The 23,955-nt window shown below is 40.2% G+C and overlaps 1 protein-coding gene across 1 annotated transcript in view; it reads right to left on the bottom strand.

Annotated features, from left to right (window-relative positions):
* Nucleotides 1-23,276, bottom strand: part of cntn2 (contactin 2) — a 46,236-nt gene extending 22,960 nt beyond the window's left edge. Inside the window, exons 1-13 of the mRNA XM_052075078.1 lie at nt 23,017-23,276; nt 13,883-14,016; nt 12,097-12,238; nt 10,042-10,217; nt 8,341-8,436; nt 7,993-8,205; nt 7,100-7,202; nt 5,929-6,110; nt 5,686-5,822; nt 4,992-5,121; nt 4,730-4,880; nt 1,847-1,974; nt 1,384-1,559 (exon numbers count right to left, since the gene is read on the bottom strand). Coding sequence (XP_051931038.1) covers nt 1,384-1,559; nt 1,847-1,974; nt 4,730-4,880; nt 4,992-5,121; nt 5,686-5,822; nt 5,929-6,110; nt 7,100-7,202; nt 7,993-8,205; nt 8,341-8,436; nt 10,042-10,217; nt 12,097-12,238; nt 13,883-13,955 — 1,707 coding nt within the window. The 5' untranslated portion in view covers nt 13,956-14,016; nt 23,017-23,276. The remainder of the gene's footprint in view (nt 1-1,383; nt 1,560-1,846; nt 1,975-4,729; nt 4,881-4,991; nt 5,122-5,685; nt 5,823-5,928; nt 6,111-7,099; nt 7,203-7,992; nt 8,206-8,340; nt 8,437-10,041; nt 10,218-12,096; nt 12,239-13,882; nt 14,017-23,016) is intronic.
* Between the last annotated feature and the right edge of the window lie 679 nt (nt 23,277-23,955).

Here is a 23,955-nt window from a genome sequence, read left to right as displayed (position 1 = left end):
ATTTCAAAATACGATCACAATCAACTACTAATAGTTGATTGTGCTAATATCTTTCAATACTCTATTCACTAGGGTTGTCACTATCGAATATTTTTAGAACAAATTATCCTATCAATTATTCTATTGATTAATCAAATAATCGGATTAAATTTTAAGTGTATTACAAATGCATTTTTCATGTTTCCTGTTTATTAACCAATTGTTGTTTATTTTGTATTGTTTAGTGATAAACAATTCGCAACAATTAAGCAATATCACATGAGTGGTATTTATGTTGTCCTCACTACCCTTTCTGAAACGGATTCAGTTACTGGTTTGGTCATAGTTTTCGAAAGTAAAGGCAGATGTTTGCAAATTTCTTACTTTGATTAAAGACATCAAATTGCATATTTTCTGCACTATAAGGCGCACCAAAAAGCATTCAATTTTCTCAAAAGATAACTGCACCATATAATACTTATTTAGGGAATTACAAATTTCCGCACTGAGTTGTTTCCCAATTGGTGCTTCCATGCCATCTAAGATAAGATAAGATAAGATACGATAAGATAAGATATCCTTTATTTGTCCCACACTGGGGAAATCTAGTGGTAATTAGCAGGAACTAATTGTAACCTAAAAAGGTTCTGCCTGACATTAATTGACATGCACATTCGCCAACACACTCAAACGGACAGCTACATTTTTTTAGCTCTGTGTAGCCATTATGAAACAAAGACAATATCAAAGCATAGTTAACTACTGGCTAAATGAAGGAAGAAGGAGACAAGCAAGACTTCTCAGGATATTTAGCCTCTTGTGGGTGTGAGCCCATGAGGTTTGTGTGCCTTTTTGTCAAATCAATTGTCTTGATAACTTCTGTCTTTCATTTATTGTTTTGTAATGCGTTTTGTATTTGTATTATATTTTGTATTGTATTATTATTTGTATTATATGTATTTGTATTTATATGTTTCATGTCCTTATTTGTGACCGGTCCTCATTGTTACAGCTGCAGCAGTTGTGAAGGCTCTATATAAATGAAGCTGTATTGTAGTGTACTCCCTTTAGGGTAGCACCATCTAGTGGATGCATAGCGCAACCGAAGCTACTATTGTAACTTAAATTATATGCGCCTTATGATACAGTGCGCCCTATTTGTGAAGAGTTTTAAAATAGGCCATTCATTGAAGGTGCGCCATAAAATCCGAAGTGCTTTACAGTGCAGAAAATACAGTAATCAGTCTGCATTCATGAAGAACAACAGAAATCAGAGAAGAAGAATTTTGACAATTTAAAGTCAAACAATGGCTCTAAACCATTAAAATAGCGATTAAATGATCATCGATTAGTTGTTGATTAATAGATTAATATTATCCACAAGAAATCTCAGCATCCACTCACCCCTTCTATTCGGTGGTAGGGACCTGTGGAGTCCTCCAGGTCCAGAAGAGCCCCATTGAGGGCCCAGGTGAAGGTCAGGTCCATGGTAGGATCATGAGAGGCATGGCACTGAAGTGTCACATTCTCACCTTGATTGATGTCGGCGTTGGAGGGAGCCAATGTGATTTTGGTTGCATCTGTGTGTGTTTGACCACATTGAGCGTTTTTCAAGCAACACAAAAGAATGAAGAAGTCGTAAATTAAAAAGAATATTCGGGTTGATGGTTGTATTCAGTAGCAACAGAGAGTATAATTGTCTTGTTTTTGGCACCCCAGCTTTGGATGTTTGGCATCTGCTTTGCTGTCGCAAATGCAAGTGGCAGTAATAAACAATTATTATGTGCTTTAATAAGGTTTGGTTTCCCAAGCCGAGTTTGTCAAAGAAAACTGTAGTCAGATTTCTGTGAATGTGTGTAAATGATACCTCTGACAGAGAGGTGTCCTGTGCTGTTAGCTTTGCCCAGGTAATTCTCAGCAAAGCAAGTGTATTTCCCTTCATCTGCCCTGCTTATGTTAGTGATCCACAAGATTCCATCAGGAGTCACAGTCACCCTGGGCAGACATTTCACACAAAGTCAATCAGGGTTGCAACTTTAACATTAATGACAGTGGACATATTATGCGAAACAACAACACGGCGTCTGAATTGTGATGGAAAAGAATGTCTGGGGTCAAAATGGTCGTATTTAATGTGCGTTCTTGAATCTTGATTTCTGCATGGACTTGTCACATTTGCCACCATGTTTAGGTGTAGAAAAAAAAAGTAGTGTGTTTCCGGTAACCCGACCGACCGAGAATTTCTACATCGAAAAAAAACTTTGCGGTCGGCATTTTTTTCAAACAACCCTCTACATTTTTGTGTAGAGGGTTTACATCAGTGCAAATTCTCGCGATATTCAAGTTGAGCGCGTGCGTCGTTTGCCCTGTCGTCTGTCAACAACATTGAAACATGGCGGCGGCCGCGATCTGCGACGACAGTTTAAACCGCGTTTTCTGTGTTACAGTCGCATGCTCGCACCGTAATGTTAAGAAAATAGCATCCATTGATGTATCGAAAAAAATCAGCGAACTATTTGATGAACACCACGGGCCGAGTAAACACCGAGGGCGGAGGAGGGCGGGGGAGGAGTCGTCAGAGGCGGCGGCGCGCCCCGGCCCCCCGAGTCCGGAGCGGCAAAGAACACTAAATAGGTGGCGGCAACGCCGGCCGCGGAGCGGCAGGTTCAATGTCTTCTTGTTTTATGTTTTATGGTTATTTTGGTTAAATTTTTGATGGAAAAAAAAAAAAGATTTTCTCCGACCTACCGACTCTATGCTGAAATTTCATGTTACCGTAAACACACTATCTTTTTTGTTTGGCCTTAGTTCTGAAATCACATACCTACGGTTGTGGTTGTGGTTTTTTTGCATTGAAATAAGACTGAAAAAGTGGGGGTCGTCTTATATTCGGGGTCTGGACAAAAATAAAACATAGCGGTAAGAAGGAAAAGAGAAGAAAATAATAGAAGACATAACAGAAAATGGAGAAACATAGTGACAATCTGGAGAAAAGTGGGTCGAAGATCGGCCGGGTTAACCGGCAGCTGAGAAGTTATGATGTCATTTACATTTCAAAAACCAGAAGCCATTCCTTTACAAATGTGATTGCACTTTAGATTTGAATGAGGCAAAATAACATTCTTTTTTCTCACTTATATATAGTTATAATCATTTGTTTCAGATGTACTGTAATTATTTTCTGTATAAAAAATAATTTGGTGTTCAAAAAGTCTTTTTTCAAACTTGAGTCTTGAAAAAGAGGGGGTCGTTTTATAATCAGGGCCGTTTTAGATTCGGGCCAGTACGGTAATATCTCCATTTCATCACGACGACACTCCTACATATCCACTTGCGCTGACATAACATTAGGAAGGTAGCCGTCGTTAATAATGGTCCTGGGCCTGGCTGACCCAACCGGGACCCTCTGGGATGCTCATGTAATAAATTCATCATTGAATCATATTAATTGCTGTCTTTAAAAATACTTTTTTGTCATAACCTCTTCCGATGTGCTTTTAAAAAGCAGGCCGAGCGGAGCTGTTACATCAATGTCATCTGATTGGCCAACTACTGCGATTTTTCAACGCCAACCCATTTCCTGGTTAAGAGAGCGAAGTCATAAAAATACACTGTATACACTATGCATAGATTGTGTTTTACAATACTTGAATATATATTATATATATACGTTATATATGTTAAATATATATATATATATATATATATATATATATATATATATATATATATATATATATACACACACACACACACACACACACACACACACACACACACACACACACACACACAATTTCATATGTACCTGTTTCTGAAATACTGAAGCTTGTGGAAAAAATGTTGAGTATCACACACTGTTCGCCAGGGTCATTCATTTGAATGAGGGATCTCCAAGTCTCAAGAGGACCGTGAGGCGTGTCCCTTGGAACCTACCGGTGGACTTGACTGCAATGACAACGTCCTTCATTTGCAGCCTGGAGCCTTGGCGGTCCCTCGGTTTCGGACACCATAGAATGATTTGAGCGTGCCACCAGAGGCAGCAATTTGAAGAGGTGACCGAGGGAATTATTGGCAGGCAAGTAAGTGATTGAGAGCGACGGCTTGTGGAAATTTTTACCACAAGCTTCACTATTTCATCCATTGATGCTGATTACATTGAAAATATTGTTAAGTACTATATTGTTGCAAAACACAATATACTGTGTTTGTACTGGATGTACTGTATTGTTGTGTCTTGGCAGCGGCCGGAGGCTGTCTTTCATTGGCTTAAACCCAGAAATAGATTGAAGACAGCCACATCATGCAATGGTAATTTAAAATATGAATCTCAACACAAAACCTGGGGCCAGACTTGCCACTCATGGAATCTTTTGGCAGAATCCCGCAAGTGTGCAGTGGAAGCTCCACAGTTCTGGTGAACCTTCCCCATTTGACTGGTGCAAGCTTGTAATTGGAGAAGCAACACGTAACGGAAAAGCGGCTTAAATCTTGTCCACGGTCAGTGGTCCCATGGTGTCCCTACCTCGGCTAAATGATATCCACATTGCTCTTGTAAAAGTGGGAAAAATATAACATCACATTTTTGCAAGACAGAATTAGAACTATTTCTCAATCTTCTTGAGACAGCTGTGTTAAACTCAGTCAAGAGAAAATATCAGGTTATATATTTGTTTCTCTCACGTTCCGCAACCACTGTTTTATTGTCAAGTATCCATATCATAATTCGGAATGTATTTGTTGCTGTTACCTGCTGCTGTTGGTGAGTAACTCAGTCCCACGACTCCAGAACAGGCTTGGTTTAGGGGCTGCTCGTGGGCGACACTCAATCATCACTTGTCCCCCTCTGGCTGCAGGGATCAGTTTCCGCACAGGGTTCAATCTGAAGTCTGGAGCCTGAACTGGAGCGGGGAGAATGTGCAGAACAGAGATGGAGTTGACCGAACATTAGCTGAAGAGGGGGGTGCAATGTTTTGGTTGTTTATTCTCATTCATAGGATCCTCTGCTTTACCTTGGACTCGAAGCTCAGCAGTAGAGTAGATAGTTCCATGTTTGTTCTCAGCGACACACTGGTACATCCCAGAATCCTCCAGGGCTAGGTTGCTGATTTTGAGACGAGCTCCATTTACTTCTACTCTATCCTGGAGAGCGCATAGGGTTGTGGATGGAAAGACACAAACACCTCACCGTTGAATAAAATAAACAGTGAAAAATAAAATGTAAAAACAAGACAGACCAAGGTTAAAGTTGCACGGGATGATCAGCTACACTAAATCTCCCCCGTTATGAACACCGCAATCCCCCTATTTTGTAAGGATTCCCAGGAGTGGGTAGTGTGATTGTACATTCATAGCCAAACTATCTCAAAGCCAGTTAAACGCAACTATAACACTTTTCAAAGTTTCCACCAGCCAGTGAGGCTTCAAACGTCACCATTTTCAATTCCTCCCCTAAATGAAGCAAGCCTCGATACATGCGTTGCAGAATCGCCCCCTTCATGACTTGATGCACACCTCGACACATCTTGAAAGATCACTCATTTTTGGAAGTAAATACATAGTTTTGGAGATCACCCCGACCTTGCCCGCCTGCTTCGCTGCATTTGGGTCATCCTAACTCCATCACTCAATCCCCGGACCATAACAGTATACATTTTACGTTCAAATAAGTATACTTTTTTTTTTTTTACTGTGTAGTACTCGCACCTGTGTAGTGAGCGGCTGTCCATTGCGGAACCAGCGAATAGAAGGTCGTGGTTTACCAGCAGCCACGCAACTCCAGTGCAGTTCAGAACTGATCTCTACCTCCGAGTCACTCATCACCTGCAACCAATCTGGCTGAGCTGAAACACAAAAGAAAGAACTGCATGGAAAACGGCATATTAAAAAAGTGGCCATGTGTGAAAACAACAGCGATTGACTGGGAAGTAAATAAATGCTAACAAATACCTTGCACACTGATGCGGCCCCGGTACACATCAACTCCCTCGGAATTGTGGGCTTCACACTCATAGACACCCTCGTCATCAAAGGAGAGATCTGGTAGGATGAGAGTAGGACCCGCAACACTCGAACCTGCCTTAGACGGCATAAGTCCATCCACCTTTTTCCATTTCAGTTTTGGGACAGGACTACAAGAGGAAACATAGAGACAAGTTAGAGGTCCATGTAAAAAAAAATAAAGGATTAAATTTTTAGGATGGGTATTTTCAAATGGCAGACCGTGGCAATGGTCCAGACCAAAAGTCAGGGTCTCATGTGGACGTCACTGTCACAAACTGCGTACGCAGCTTTATTCAGTATCACAGTAGCACTTGTGATCACGAGACCATAATGAGCAATCAAACCAGTTGTTTACTGTCAGTGATTTGAGGGGATTAAAGATATGGCATGGCCTCCTCAAAAAGAGAGTTGACGCAGAAAATAAAGTTTAAAGGAATGAATTGAACGGTGGTTGTAATCATTTTGGATTTAACATTATAGTTCATTTTTATTTTGTCTTGACTTGTTCGTTTCAATCATCGACAAAACTTATCATGAAATGTCAGTGACGAGTTTATTTCAGTTGAGCAGACATTTAAGATATTGTTGCTGTATTGAAATGTGGACTGTTTTAAGGGTTAGATTTATGTTCAAAGGAGAAGGAAACTCAAAAGATTTCTTGACAATAATTTGTTCTATCTGGCAACAGGATTCGAAACATGGCATTCTAATTAATATTCCGTTATAGTTGAACATAAGTCAACCCACAAATTGCAACTGTTTTTTTTTTATTATCCATCTTAGGCGGCGGCCATTTTGCCATTTGTTTTCGACTGAAAATGATATCAGTTGCTCATGGCTCAGGTTATGCTCAGCTTGCGAATGTCACAGGACCAAACGCAGAAAACAGGAGAGGCGTGACTTGTTGTTACCTCAGCCAGTAACTATGATGTCATTTTCAGTCAACGAAAATGAGTTGAGGGACTTTGTATTTCTGTGTTTCGGGGAAGACATTTGTTCATGATGATAAACTGTTATCCATTAGTGGAATTAAAACACTTTAATTTATGGTAAAAACAAATGTTCGTTTTTTTCATGGAAACAAAACAATTGAAGATCCTTGGTTTAGGAAACTCACTTTCCATAGGCAAAGCACTCTAACTGGGCAGTGTGTCCGGCAAGGGCGTAGGTCTCCGCTGGGAAGCGTACCTTGATGCTTGGAGCGGACTTCTTTGGATTGGCTACAATCAAATCAGGAAGTTAATTTCACTGAGATCATTCATTTGTTCTTGTCTAATGACAATTATTGGTGTGAAAATAATGAATTTGTTGCTCGCTAGATCCATCTTATGTCATAATTATACCCACTTATGGTGCTATTATCTGCTCATAAATGAACATGCGAAAAAGAAAAAAAAAACAAATGCACTGCCAAGCACAGCCAATCCCACAGGAAATCATTCAGGTGTGTGTTTTTTTTTTTTTTTAATCTGCACCAGTATCGTACTGGATGGAAACACAACTACGCTGTAGTTCAGCCTATTATTACATTGTTGAAGTCAACCAGTAGCTGGTCAAGGAAGTTTCAGTTGGTCACATGGTATGAACTGCCATGTGACTGATCAACAACTGCCATCACTGCTGGCCGTCCCAATTTAATGCTACTGATAGAGCTGCCTGTCAACGGTAGTGGACAAGTTGAGAAAAAAAAAGAAGAGAATAGATGCCCGGCTATGTCACTTGACTGACGTACAGGGCAGCCAGTCATACGCCTGTTGCATATGTCACACTGCACTTCCATGTACAAGAGCGCTAGCTGGCAAAAACGCGAACAAACTAGCAGTTGCCGTATTAGACTCTCAATTTGTTTCGTCTAATCTAAACTTAATAATAAAGTATAAAAAATAATTAGGGGTACAAGTAAGCCAAGAATGTCCATCTTGAAAAAAAAATCATAAATGTGTCCAAATTTAGGATAGAATATTGAGATGCACTGTAGCTGTATCAGCAAGGCAAGGCACTTGCGTCTACCTTCAGGCAGCACGGTGAGTTGGTTAGCTTTGCTGAAGGTACTCTTCGTACTGATGTCCATGTTGATGGTCGTGAAGCAGAAGTAGTTTCCAGTGTCGTTGGGCTCCGCTTTGGCCAGGTAGAGGTTACCTGTTACCTGGGATACAAACCAGCGGCCATCATCTTTCTTGATGAAGTTGGGAAACTCATTGAGGAGCCACCGGTAGGATAGAGCTACAAAGAAGGAAGATTCGTGTTGATCTGATTTAGTCAAAGCGCAGTAGTACATTACCTTTTTGAGTAAGTCACCCTTTAGTCCTAAAATTCTAAAATACGACATGCACAGCATACCTAGAATTAAAATGTTACCTGGGTAATGTGGAGGTGGCTGGCATGCCAGGAATGTTCCGATGCCTTCATAAGCTGTCTGAGGACTCCTGCTGTCAGGAGGGAAGTCGTGAAGGTCTAAAAGATTTAAAAAAAAAAAAAAATCATCACACAAAAAAGAGCAATATAGACCAGTCACATGGCCGGCTATCCAGAACACTTATTTTTCACAATGTCAAGCTGGAGTCAATCAAACTGACTTTGGGAAAAAAAAGCCAGGTACAATGAGTGGAGCTCAGAGTTCAAAGTAAACAAGGTGTAGCTGCATTTAGCCATGATGCTGCACACTAATTGAATAAGCTAACAACACAAGTGAAGTCAGCCCTGAGTGTAAATGCTTTTAAATACAGGTTAAAAACAATTCTTCTTACACCATTTGATTCAGGTCCGATAAACAATTAAAAAAATTTTAAGGTACCCACTTCTATTTATTCACTGTACTTTAAAATGTTTGACATTTTTTCCTGTTACTGTGTTTCAATGGTGTTATTGTACATACTACTAATTTGTGTATGCTATTTTTCTCTGCTGCCCTTCTGAATGTTGTTAAGTGTTTGTAAATACCTTGCTTGGATGACGCACATTGTGTTGCCTTGTTTACAAAATGTGCCATATAAATAAAAGTGACTTGCCTTGCCTTGCCTTACACCGTGGATTGGTTGTCATTCAATCAGCGGGCACACAATATTCATTCGAGGAATTTTATCACACATGGTAACACTGGCATGAACCACACACATACATTACATTTCTAAACTCATTTCCACCTCAGTTGAATCTACAAACTTGACACCACACCATTCCCAAAGGTGCATGGAAAATTAGATGGAACATTGATACCAATGCACATTTCCACTTGATACGGCTGGAAATACAACATTCAAGGATCCAGGTTAGCCCAGTAAATTCCCAAAAGTCATAAAAATAAAATGAAACAAATGGGCCAAATCATGATTTTTCAAGATACTATGCCTTTTGTTTTTGATAGAAAATACTTTTTGTGCAATCCATGCAAACTTGGAACCCCATCAGTATCAGACAAGTAGCAATGTATCAGGGAGTTCCGAAGATGATCACATTTGAATTCAAGGATTATGTTTTGGATCAAATCAGGAAAAAGAGAATAGAAACATGCACAAGGGCAAAATGCCAGAATTTAGAGGCAGCGCTGTAACTGATACTTTCGATGAACAGAACTAATGTTAACGTGCAACATTTGCATGCATGAAAAAAGTATGTTCTTCAGGAAGTTATTGGGTCCCATTTTAAAAATGTTCACACCCACTCCAAATGGTGTTCATGGAGCTTAAAAACGGAAGCACATTTGGCAACAATGGGACTGTTTTTTGATTAAGGGCGAGCCAAAATGTTTTGACTTGACTTGATATAAGTTACGATTAATCATCCAGCCCTTGGTCATATTCACTAATAAAAGATGGGACTTAAGAAGGTTTACTTTACCATTTCTTATATCAGACATTCATTAACACATCTTTTTTTTATTTTTTGTGACATATTGAGATGACTGGATTTCTTTTTACTTTGTTTGCTTTACAATTGTTCAATTGATTTATTTACATATGAAACTCATTCAAAAGACAAATCGGATGAATTGCGCAGACAACTGATTAAGAACTACTGACATTTATTTTGGTGAGTGTAGAGAACTGTAACTTTACTTACAGCCAAATTTCAGGTTTGCTGCGCTGCTGATGATAGTTCCACAGCGGTTGATGGCAAGACACTGATAAGAACCCGTGTCTCGACCAGACTCGGGTCTACTGATCACCAAGTTGCCAGCAACCAGAGTATAACGGAGGTCTAAACCCAGCGGGACCTCAGTACCATTCACCAACCACCTGCATGTTAAAAAGAAAAAGCCACACAAGAATAGTTTAAATAAAAGGTCCCATGCAATATACATACTGTACATACATACATAGATGAGAGAGAGAGAGAGAGAGAGAGAGAGAGAGAGAGAGAGAGAGAGAGAGATGGATAGAGATATAAATTTAGGATCTTGAACAGGTCCAATTTTAACTGTGTGTTTAACTGCACATGCTGATTTCCATAACCTAGGTAACTTTTTATTCATTTCATTTATATGCCACCCCTCTTAGACCATATCTTTATTTTTTTCATGACAGTAATCCCTTGCTATAACGCGGTTCACCTTCCGCGGCTTTGCTGTTTCACAGATTTTTTTTTGTGCAGTTTTTGAATGTTTTTTTTTAAAACAGTGAATTGTGTTCTGCATCCTGATTGGCTAAGGGACTGACCAACTGAACAGTCTCCGCACCTCGTCTCTGTACATCCATCCATCCATCCATTTTCTGAAGCGCTTAATCCTCACTAGGGTCGCGGGGGGTGCTGGAGCCTATCCCAGCCGTCTTCGGGCAGTAGGCGGGGGACACCCTGGATCAGTTGCCAGCCAATCGCAGGGCACACAGAGACGAACAACCATCCACGCTCACAATCACAACTTGCCAAATTTACCTTTGTAAATTTTTGGTCTTTGGTTTCATTGTATCAGTGGCGGGTGCTGGTCTGTCAAGGAGGTGAAGCTGAATTTCGGCCTACATCATAAAATTTGTCCGTTTATTTATACGTGAATTCTACTCTCCGTTCCTTTTCAAAAAAAGGAAAAGGATGCCTTTACCATAAGATTGGTGACTGGCTCATTTTGCTGTCAATCAAAAAGAGATTCAGCCTCAGAGAGATCATCCGATTATCATGCAGAAAAGCTCAGCATAGGCGGCCGGTAGTCCAGCAGTTAGCACGTCAGCTTCACAGTGCAGAGGTACCGGGTTCAATTCCAGCTCCGGCCTCCCTGCGTGGAGTTTGCATGTTCTCCCCGGGCCTGCGTGGGTTTTCTCCGGTTTCCTCCCACATTCCAAAAAACATGCATGGCAGTCTGACTGAACACTCTAAATTGTCCCTAGGGATGAGTGTGGGCGTGGATGGTTGTTTGTCTCTGTGTGCCCTGCGATTAGCTGGCAACCGATTCAGGGTGTCCCCCGCCTACTGCCCGAAGACAGCTGGGATAGGCTCCAGCACCCCCCACCCCCACAACCCTAGTGAGGTTAAAGCGGTTCTGAAAATGAAAATGAAGCTCAGTGCTTCGACCTACTAGGAACTCTCTAGACGCCTAGCGTCCATGCGGTTGACGCTCAGCGGCCACACAATTTAAAGCAGTGAAGCTGCAGGAATGAACGAGAAGAGAGTCGCGTCGTAACCAGTAATAAAAAGCTGATTCGGAACAAAAGCTGAGCGCGGTGTCGCGCATATTTAATCAATGACAAGTCCACATAATTGTACATACACACGTAGATTTGATCACTTACTTTTTGACATTTTAGGGAAGCTGAGCTTCCCTTGCAGTCTTAGAGCAATCGCCTCTGCATTGTACACATTGTTCAGGATTGTATACTAACTGTAAAAAAATAAAGCTGACAATCAAGTACCAAGTACAAGTTTATTGTCAAGTGTGCTGTATGTGAAACATACAGCACATTTGAAATTTTGTCCTTCTAACATTTTTTTGCTTTTTTTTTTCCAATCCTACTACGCGGATTTCACTTATCGGCCATTTTAATTATGGTTCTTGGGAGATTTCTTCACTGAAATCAAACAGCAGGAAGTCGTACTTGGGGTTACATAACTTTGCAGAGTATTGAGTGTGAACATGAGTCAAAACCAAGACAATACTGTCGGCTTGACTGAAACTGTATTACCCACCTGTAGGAAGCAGCTGGACTTGCCCTGGCCTGACAGCTGAGAACTACCTTCCCTTCACTCAGCCCTTCTGGATAAATTAAACTGCTTGGTTGTTCTTCAAAGACTGGCCCGCTATCATGACCAGAGACACACACTTCTCCACCTGCAAATAGATGCATGCATGCACGCACACACGCACACACACACACACACACACACACACACACACACACGCACACACAAAATGGTAGAAAAAAGTCTCACAATCCTGTTAAGGCACATAAGAATTAGGCCTATAATGGTAATTGGCTGGATGAGGCAAAAGATGCATCTAGCCTGTGATTCACTAACAACACCAAACTTTTACATTATTTCCCAGTGATGGTTTCCAAAGCTTTCACAGCATGAGTTTCTCCATAGTCTCCTTTTTTATTATGCTCTATAGCAGGGGTGTCAAACTGAGTTTTGTCGAGGGCCACTTACTTAATCAGCTCATTGTGTTATAACTTGTACACAACAAATTGATGGATTACTAGTTTTGTCATCACTCAAGTCAACTATCTGTTTGTTTTAGGTTTTCGGCTGTCACTTAAGCCTTCGTCGAACCTGTCACTGCGTCCTTGTGATGCAGCTTATCAACAGCTATTTGGTTGTTGTTTGTTTGATTATTGTTCAAGTGAGTGTAAACAGGGTAACAAAATGATGAACAAAATGTCAACCTTATTTATTACACAATCCTAATTTTACATCTCAGCAGAGACTTTAGCAAGGATCAAGGAAGTTGACACATGGATTGCTTTTGCGGGCCACGTACTTTCTTCTCTTGACATGTCTTGCTCTCATAAGTTTACCGAGTAACTTTTGGCCTCCTGATGCAGGGTAGAGTACATTTGCTTGTTATGGATGCAGTTTAAGGAAGCCTTAACCACATGTTCATCCCTTGGTGCTTGACTGACTATTGGATGAGAAGATGTACTGGTGGATTTTCTCATTCACCCAGGTCATTTCTTTCTCACGGCATCGAATCAATCGCAACTGGATTGCTCCGTTTGTCTTTGAAGATTTTTCTCCTCTCATCTGAAAAGTCTTCATCAATTCATGCAACAAGGCTTGGTGAGGACAGACCAGCCTGAGTTTATTCTCCAAACTGGAGGCACACCCCACCAACAGAAACTCTATCGTTGGTTTGGGTTGCAAACGACCAAGAAAGTGGGGACTTTCAATGTTGGGACTATGACAGGAAACTTGAACGTCTCCTCTTACTGCTTTTCCACCTGGTCTCCTGGACTCACAATATTTCCATCCATCCATCTATTTTCTGATCCGCTTATCCTCACAAGGGTCGTGGGGGGTGCTGGAACCTATCCCAGCTGTCTTCGAGCAGTAGGCGGGGAACACCCTGAGCCAATCGCAGGGCACACAGAGACCAACAACCATCCACGCTCACACTCACACCAAGGGACAATTTTGAGTGATCAATCAGCCTGGAATGTGGGAGAAGTACCCGGAGGAAACCCACGCAGGCCCGGGGAGAACATGCAAACTCCATACAGGGAGGCCGGAGATGGAATTGAACATGGTACCTCTGCACTGTGAGGTCGACACGCTCACCACTGGACCACCAGGCCGCCTTTCTCCTAATGGGCATGTCAGCTAACTCCCTTGCTTTCCCTGTCATAGTCATATGTACCCCTGACGATTGACCTTTATCTACAATATGTATGCATAAACATACAGCCCATTAAAGAAATTTGGAACAAAAGCGTGTGTGAACAGGATGTGCACGTGTGTGATTGAATGAACTTGCCAAAAGCTTTGAGTGTAAGTGACCCGAGGACTAGTAGGGTCAAAAAAGGCTCCATCATCTTGATCCACTTCATGAAGAGATTAGGTGCCGTCTAAGTCTTCTGACAGTGTTTCATCAGTGGGTCCCGTTTATGCCTAAAAAGAGAACAAAAGTATTAGTTGAATGCAATAAATGAATGTGTGTATATGTATTATAGGTGGGTGTGATTGTGTCAAGTTCTATTTAAGTCATTTCTTGATGGAAGAGGATTGGAGGTAATCAGACTTGGATAATTCATGATTTAAGATTTGGGGTATAAATAACCATATTTTCCGCACTATAAGGCGCACCAAAAAGTCTTCCGTTTTCTTAAAAGCTCACGGCGCGCCTTAAAATCAGCATGGCTCCTTGCTGGAGACATGCTGGCAATGTTATAACTTCCTGTTGGTTCGGCGAACTGTGTTGCTGCTTTATTAAATAAGTAAAAAGGAGAGCTGTGGTGTTGTTGTTTTTTTAAACGCACACTTTATTAATGGTTTTCACAGTCTCAACAAATACAGGTATGTCTTTGTCCGTCTCCGTGCCTTCTCTTCTTCCGCTCGACTCGAGAGGCGTTCATGACCGTCTTGGAAAAATGTAAATTGACGATTCCTTCAATGAAACAACGAAAATTGAAAATAATGCATCAAAACAGAAAATCAAACAAGGAAATCACAAAATAAATTCTATAGCCCAACTACAGAATTTATTTGGGGATTTCCTCATTTGTGAATACAGTACACAACAAAGCAATAAATAAAATCCTCTAAATTACTGACATCTGATCGTTCTGTTGCATCTACGCTCAAGGAAATGCCAAAATAAATTTTGTAGGGGGAATATAGAATTTATTTTATGATTTTCTGTTTTGATGCATTACTGTATTTTTAATTTTCGTAGTTTCATTGAAGTAATTGTTAATTTACGTTTTTTGGAGGTGGTCATGAGCGCCTCTCGAGTCTAACGAAAGAAGAGAAGGCACGGAGACGGACAAAGACGTACCTGTAGCTCCATCTAGTGGATGCATTGTAGATTGCGCCTTATAGTCCAGTGCGTGGAATATATGAAAACCCCTCATAATCCAGTCTGCCTACTGGTGCGAAAAATACGGTAGTGGGGAAGCAGGTAACTGTGAATAGTCGCCCACACCCCACTGCCCCCATTATAAATAAGTCAAGTCAAGTCAACAGCTTTTATAGAGCACTTTCAAACAGCCATCGCTGCATACAAAGTGCTGTACATGGAGCGATTTAACATGCACAATAAACAGTAAGACAAATCGGTAATAAAGGCGGGAGAAAGCACCAGACAGTAAAATCAAGAACAAATCTAAGTCATGCTGAATCGAACGCCAAAGTGAGTTTTGAGGAGGGCTTTGAAGATGGGCAGCGAGGAGGCTTGCCGAATGTTCAGTGGGAGGTCATTCCAGAGAGAGGGACCAGCAACAGAAAAGGCTCGATCCCCTCTGAGCCTCAGTTTAGTTCTTAGTACTTCTAACAAAGTCTGGTCCACAGACCTGTGGCACCGGGCAAGTGGTAGGGGCGGATGAGCTCAGAGAGGTAAGGTGGCGCGAGATTATTCAGAGATTTGAAAACAAAGAGGAGGATCTTGAAAATAAGTGAAGGGATGCCAGAGTAACTTGACAGCACATCTGGATCAAGAACAGGTTTCTTGATCAAGGGTTGGACCACAGCATGTTTAAACTGTTGGGGAACTACACCAGAAGAAAGGCTGCTGTTGATGATATCCAAGACCGATGCGCCAACACTCGGGAGAAACTCCTGAATGAAGTGTGGGGGAAGAGAGTCGCAAAGTGAGCCAGATGGCTTCGTCTGGCGAACTACATCCTCCAAAAGCGCCACGGACACATTTTCAAAAGAATTTAGTACAGCTGAACATGGAACATGGACAGAGGGGTCAGATGCGGTATTTGAGACTGGAGTCCTAATCACAACTGAGTATTTGGGGGGGTGGGTGTTTTAGTGCTGGCATCACATGTCATATTTACAAACAAACATTACATTACTGCCAATGTTCAGCAATGGCCCCTTTCATTTTTTAAATGATAATGCGGCGTCCCACTTTTTGATTTTTTTTTTTTTAACAGAAGAAAGGTTTCCTTGGAGCGGTTTGCCAAAATCCATCTATCCATCCATCCATTTTCCAATCCGCTTATCCTCACAAGGGTTGCTAGGGGTGCTGCAGCCTATCCCAGTTGTCTTCGGGCAGTAGGCAAGGGACACCCTGAACTGGTTGCCAGCCAATCGCAGGGCACACACAGAAGAACCAATGAATTTATATAGAAATGGACAACAATTAAGTTAGTAACTTGAAGTTTCACTGATATACTGTATATATTCAGAGTGTAACAAAAACTGATTTGAAACGGAACATTGGCTTCAATTTGAAAGATATGATCAGATCGAATTGAATTGAATCAAACCACTTTAAAACGTACAGTCCTTGAATCATACTACACCACATATATCGAGGTCAAATCCTCTTTCATTGGAGAGATGCACACCCCCAGTATCTATCTATCTCTCTATACACATGTATACACAAACAGTATATTTTGTATGTATATATAGCAGGGACTAGAGGTCAGGGTAGGCAAGGGAGGCAGTGCTTCATTGCTAGTCCCTGGTGTTCTTTCCTTTCTCCTGCAAGTGAAGATGATAAAAACAACAATTTAGTATAAAATTTCATTTTGTCCATATTTTAGTACTATGGGCTGTGCTTTACATAGATTTACCTAATAATAATTTGTGTGATTTCATCATAAAAATAGCTGAATTTACATATTCCCTGTTCTAATGCATGGGAACAGCAGCTGCGAGAGTCACCTGGGTCATGGCTTCCTTTGTGCTTCAAGCAAACACACACACCTCAATTGAAGCAGACAGTTGTTGGCCTGATATCGTAAACCTTGGTGCTTCCTCAGTACTTTGCCAATTACTCGTGCAGTACGTCACAGTAACTGCACATGTATGGGACATTGGTCGACTGCGGCTGTGGCCTCCCTGTGTGGAGTTTGCATGCTCTCCCCATGCCTGTGCAGGTTTTCTCCGGGTACTCTAGTTTCCTCCCACATTCCAAAAACATGCATGATAGGCTGATTGAACACTCAAAATTTGTCCTTGATTGTGATTGTGAGCACGAATGGTTGTTTGTCTATACAGTATATGCCCTGTGACTGGCTTGCAACCAGTTCAGGGTGGATGGCATCCACTGCCCGAAGGCAGCTGGGATAGGCTCCAGCATGCCCACGAGGATTAAAAACAGATGGATGGATGGATGTACTGCACATTCTGATGTCAAACAGTGTAATATATTGAATGAATGAGTGTGAAAGTCATTCTTCCAGCCAGAAAACCGATTCAAACTGCACGTCCAGAATACACCGCGTCACTGCCAGCATGTGGCAGTGTTGCACTCCATTGGCGCAATGCGTAGAACAAGTGCATTGACATACATAACCACTGGAGGAAGGCTCGGCTGTTTGTGGGCATGAGACTTAGCCGTCAACTTGAACCGGGAGTTCCGAGCAAGCGCTATCATTCTTTTTTTCAGGTAACGTGCTCCAATAAATTCATCATTACTTGTTTTGATTGACCTGAAATTAGGGATGTCAATTTGCAAGACATGCAAATTTTGGCACCTATGTCATTTTATAATTGGGGCAGAGATATCTGCAGTTAAAAAGGAAAAAAACAACAATGAACTTGAACTTCTATGAAATATTATTTTGTTTTTCCTGCCATTGAAATATTAAACAGGTGTGGAACACTTGACTTAAGTTTGAACTCTGCGTTGTAAGCATGTCTCCAGCAAGGAGCCATTTTGGGGTTGGCATGTTACCGTTAAGACCATAAACACGGCACATCAGATTTTAAAGCGAGCTGTGAGCTTTTAAGAAATGGAAGGCTATTAGGTGTGCCTTTTAGTGCGGAAAATACGGTCTTTGAAACATGTTTTAATGAAGGCCAAAATTGAAATGAAGGTGTATCTTCTATTTTGGGCTCATTCTGTATTTTGTGGATGATACCGTACTACTTTTTTTTCTCCCACGCTTTGGAAACCTGCTGCTTTGAATGTGATGCGATATTACAGTGAAATCCTCTAGAACGAAACCTACATGGGCGAAAATATCCCCTAATGTGAAACAATCTTCAATGCATTAACACCATTCCCATTCTCCTGCCCCCCATATGATGAAAAAACCCCTGTTGCGTTATACGAAATCATTTTCTCTGCTCTAGCCTCGCGAAGAGATTCACTACAACGAAGTCTAATCAAACAGCAACCTCTAATGCTTCGTTTGGAAACGGCAACACAACCACCACTCTGGTTTACATTGTGAGCGATTTTTATTTCGGTCACAGCTTCGAGTTTACTGAACGCAACATACCTATTCATAGCTACTCTGCCATTGGCTTACCGAGCATCATCCTGGCCTCTGATTGACCAAGAGGGACCTCACTGTCTGTGTGTGTAGAGTAGATACGGTAGCTAGATCCGTGGAAGATAGAGTGGAATGCATCCGATTAGCTGTTCAGAGTAAATTGCTTATGGCTCGACGGACATTCAAATAAAACGAACGTTTCCTGGAATGCTTTACTTGTTATCATGCTAAAAACCTTATGCTAACTGGAGCGCTAATTAGAGAGAAGGTGAGTTGCATCGCGCTAATGATGGCCATCGAGGACTACGAAGTGTCACGTAGCTGGCTTAAAAGTTCATTGCATGACATCAGCGAGCAACGTTGTCTTGGGTAGCGATCGAGGGGAGGTCGAGTTAGAGATAATGAGATTGTGGAAAGAAGAGCCACCGGGTCCAGGAAGTATCTGTTATTGTTAGATTCAGACGCAGCATGAACGCTGCATTGCTAAAATGGCTACAGCGTAAAAGTGATCAAAATGAAAGACAGAGGAAGCAAAATAAAAGACATTATCTAAGAAATTGATGTAAGTGAAAGTGAATGCTGATTGTGAATTTCGCAATTTCTTTCCCTTTTTTTCTTTCTACACTGACAATATGAAGTGTCAAATAAGTGTGTGCTCATACTTATGCACTGTTGGAATAAAAATAGAGTACACAAACATTTGTGTGTGCGTGGACACATGTGTTTGTGTGTGTGTGTGTGTTTACATCTGAGATCAAACTCGCTACAGTCAAAAACCCCCTGTTGTGAAAATTTTCTTGCTGCAAACATGATTTCATTGTAGAGGAGTTTCACTGTATTTTGAATTTTGACTTTCAAGTCACCAAGAGATTTAACCACTGTGTTGTTCACAATGTGATTACCAAACTGCCTGACTCCGCCCTCAGACTGATTACTCATCAGCCATTTGTCAAGTCAAGTCAACAGTATTTATAGATTGCGCAAGCATGAGAGGGGCAGGCCACCGGAGAGAAAGAAATGTGAAAGTTGGCGTGCGTAGTGGGGCACAGCTGTTTCGAGAGAAATTGAGAGTGAAAATAAGAATCTTGAGTTGAGATGAATGAACAAAGGGAACAAGTGCCATAAATACAGTCATCTCTGCAAAGTGATAATAATAATAATAATAATAAATTTTATTTATGCCCGTATCTCTGTTGTTTGTTTGGCTATCGATTTCCACCACAACTGGCAACTCTGGCCATGGAGCGAAATCCCCTGCCCGTCTCACAAACGTGACAAATAGATTTCCAAAGGCTGCAGTGCTGTGTGTTGAGGAAGACTGAAAATGTACGTCTTCTAATTTGGTTGACTGAGAAAGGTTTTGGGAGGGGCACGGGGGGGGGGGGGGGGGGACGTCTACCGGTGTGCAAGGTAAATACAGCAAAAGTTGTAAAAAAAAAAAAAACACCAAATACAAAAACAGAAAATTCTTTGTGACCCCATTCTTTGAAAGTATGTAATGTAATAATGTGTAGAACAATATATGTACAAATTAATTCATCAAGTGTGCACGGTAGTCCAAATATTACAGTACTTTTATTTCTGACTCCAGAGGAGAAAGGCCTTTCCAGTCATGAACCTTTGTTGAATGTTAATTAATCTTGAGGTTCGGGTCTCTTGGCCCTAAGCATGTGCTTAGTTGATTCATGCCTTTGTTCAGCTCTGTATTTATTGCTGATTGCTGAATGCAAAAATATTAGTCAAATCATCATAATTATGATACAATGTTGTAACAAAGAGTGCATGTCAAACTAACTGAATTGCTTGATTTAAAGCATTTTCAATTTATGAGCAGACATCAAAGTGAAAACATGTAGAATGTGTGTTCCCCAATTTATCAGTGCCGGACACCTGTACCTTAATCAAGACATGAAGGGTGGCTCACAAATAACCACAGTTTAAGAATAGGATTTTGTCAACATGAGATTTAAAGGTTACATCAAATTAACAGAGTCCATGAGTTTAAAAACTGTTTTTTTTATTGCCGGCTTGAGGTCCTGGGTCTTTTATGTTGATGTTGTTGTTGTTTTAAGAACTGTTGTCAAATTAAAAAAGGGAGCCACTCAAAAGTTAATATCAGATGGAATGACCCGTATATAAATATGATATGATCAGTGACCTGTTGAAAACTGATTTAAAGCAGAAGATAATTTCTCCCCAAACGTGCTTCGCCATAAATAACATTGGTTCATTATAATCTTTGGTTTGGTTTGGTTTGGTTTGGTTTGTTTATTGAACATAAAACATATACAGTAATAATTTGACAGAAAATAAGGTAGATAAAAAAGTAAAAGAAAGAAATCAGTCTTCATTCAACACAGTTATTATGTTCAAGGGAGTAGGATGAAGTAAAAAAACGTATCTAGTCCTACCCCGTTATGTGTTTATATCTACTAAATAATTTTTATATCAATCAGAAAAGAAAAAGTAATAAGAAGTCTCCATTAAGGCTCATACTTTACCCTTAACCGTGATATTTTCACAACTTTTGGTTTGTATCGGGATTATATACATCCTCACCCTGGCACTCTTGTGTCAATTTTCTCTTGTATTCATAATGGATATTGCAATACCTTTCTCTATTTATCAACTTAGTTCTGATTTATCATTATATTTAATGTTTAGAATTTATCATTTTAACTCTGATTGGTGTAGGTTGTTTGTACTATTTTTTTTAATTTGTTTTTGAACTCAGCAAGCGATTTACTCATTTTTAGGTCCGTTTCGAGATTATTCCACAGATTAACACCTTTGCTAGATACACTTCTTTGCTTGATGTTTGTTCTTGTTTTGAGTTTTTTGAATAAGTTGGTACCACTTAATTCATAGTTGCTTTCTCGAATTTCAAAAAACTTCTGAATGTTTTGGCAGAGCAGGTTATTGTGCGCTTTGTACATTAATTGGGCGATTTTAAAGTCAACCAGGTCATAAAATTTCAACGTATTTAATTTAATAAATAGTGGATTTGTGGGTTCCGTATATTTTGATCTATTAATAATTCGAATTGCTTTTTTTTGTAGTTTGAGATTAGGGAGTGTGTTTGTTTTGCAGGCATTTCCCCATATTTCCACACAGTAGGTCATGTATGGTAATAATAATGAAGTGTATAATGTGTACAAGGATCTCTTATTTAGCACTTCCTTGGTTTTGTAGAGGATCCCTACGGTCTTGGCTATTTTTCTTTTTACGTTATCGATATGTGGTTTCCAACATCGTTTTGAGTCTATTACTAATCCGAGAAACTTGGTTTCATACGCTCTTTCTATTTCAACTGAGTTTACCATAATTTTAGCTTGGTGTTTGATTGGTCTTGTGCCAAAAACAATTGACTTCGATTTTTTCAGGTTAAGTGACAATTTATTTCTGTCGAACCAGTTTTTTAATTTGTTTAATTCGTTTTCTACGGTTGTCAGGAGCTGTTTCAGATTTATTCCAGAACAGTAGAAAGTTGTCTCATCAGCAAATAGGACACATTTAAATAGTTTTGAGACCTTGCAGATATCATTTATATATAAGATGAATAGTTTTGGACCAAGCACTGACCCCTGAGGTACTCCGTGAGTGATTTTCAGTTGATTCGTTTTTTTATTGTTGAGTTGCACGTACTGATATCTGTTTTCTAAATAACTTTTTATCCATTTATAAGCTACACCTCTAATGCCATATCTTTCTAGTTTTTTCAATAATATACTGTACTGTGATCTATTGTGTCAAAAGCTTTTTTTAGATCTAGGAAAACCCCAACAGTAAATTCTTTGTTGTCTATATTAGTGGCTATTGCTTCCACAAACTCCATAACTGCCATTGAGGTGGTCCGTTTTTCTCTGAAGCCATATTGATTCTCACTTAACAGCGCATGCTTTTGTATAAAACTATCAAGTCTGCGAGAAAATAGTTTTTCTAATATTTTTGAAAATTGTGGTAGTAGTGATATTGGTCTATAATTTGTAAACAGATGTTTTTCTCCACTTTTATAGATTGGAATAACTTTATCAATTTTCATTTTTGATGGAAAGATACCAGCTTTGAATGACAGGTTGCATATGTGTGTGAAAGGTCGCACTACATATTCTATAATCTGCTTGATTATTGTCATATCAATATTAAAGCAATCAGTTGACTTTTTATTTTTAAAAGTTTTTATAATATTTGATACTTCTTGTTTTACTGCAGTAAGGAACATCGTGGAGGAGTTTTTTTCTACGTATCTATCCACTTCAAACAGGTCTGTTGGATCAGGAATTTGTTTTGCTAGGTTACTGCCAAATAGTTCTCCACCAGAGTTATTAATAGAAAATAACGGCAAATTATTACAGTACGAATCATGTCCCATCAATCAGGTTTCTCAATTGGACACGTTACATTTAGCTGATCTGCATTGTCTATATGGGCATGCGTGCATTAACTTTTTTGTTTAGTTTTTAAGTTTGAGACGGCGTTCAGCAACACCCATTGGACCATAAACGCGTTTTTTACTGAGGAAAAAAAACTAATGCTGTGATGGTTCTGCCCGAGTGTGACGCTGACTGCGTCAAACTCAGCACATTTCAGATTCTCCTACTGCAAATGCAAAAACAAAGCCTCCACACCTTCGCTGGTGCAAAATGTGGGCTTTAGACGTTATAAATAAGATGAATGCGTATGCATGGAGGCATGGCGTTTATTTACTTACCTTGAACCCCACCGATGTTTCCCAATGGCAGCAGCAGCAATAGTGGATGCTCAATTTTGAGCAGATGTAACGACGCGTCAAATAACCAAAAATCGTCTTTCAGATGAACACAATTTTATAACTGTCCAATTCTCTGTGGTGCCAAATTCTACTGTCGCGCTTTCCGCTTGTCGCTCCCACCCTTTCCTTTTCTTGGCATCCCTCCTTTCTTTCCATCCCCGTCTGGTCGATTTTAGCACAGAGCAAGTTAACGTCGATAAGAAAAGGACACTTCCTGTGGATTCTGTTTTACAAAGTAAAAGCCATTTCGATCTGTTTTTGGAACTTTTTATTGGTTGCTCAAACCCGTGTTCGATTGCAGATAATGAACAGAATGAAACGCATAGACGGGTTCACCTTTAGATATTAACAAGGAATTTTGTAGTGCTCACTGCTTACGCTCTCTTTCACCGTATGACTATTATAGTCCACATACTGTAGATCTTGTGGATTTATCGTGTTGTTTGTTAACCCAGTAAAGGGGTGAGATTTCATTCAAATATTGAAAAAATATTGTTTAATTACCATGGCTTTTCACACGTAAATGTGCCTATTATTTTCCATTATTGTATTTCGTGTTATAAATTAACTGCCAGGCCTAGCCAATCGAAGATGCCGTAAAACGCATGTCAGACTGCACAAATGTAGCCCCATTTTGAGCCATCAGGCATGTCTCAAGCATAGAGTCTCGTATCCGATTTTGAGTTTTCAGACATGTCGTAATCCACGGAGTGTGACATACTCAATGATGACGATGAAAGTCTGGCATGCCAGAACTTCCGTTCATCTTGCTGCATAGTATGACAGGTCTGCAAATTATGTAAAACAGGTTTGCAGTCAGAACACCGAAGTATGTTACCAATGACACCGTGTCAGTTATCTCTGAGAAAATCTAAGTCG

This window comes from Hippocampus zosterae, chromosome 9 (genome assembly GCF_025434085.1).
Source record: "Hippocampus zosterae strain Florida chromosome 9, ASM2543408v3, whole genome shotgun sequence".
In the NCBI taxonomy this organism is placed as follows: Eukaryota; Metazoa; Chordata; class Actinopteri; order Syngnathiformes; family Syngnathidae; genus Hippocampus; species Hippocampus zosterae.
Note: the sequence above shows the minus strand (reverse complement) of the source record. Positions and strands in the feature narration are given on the sequence as shown.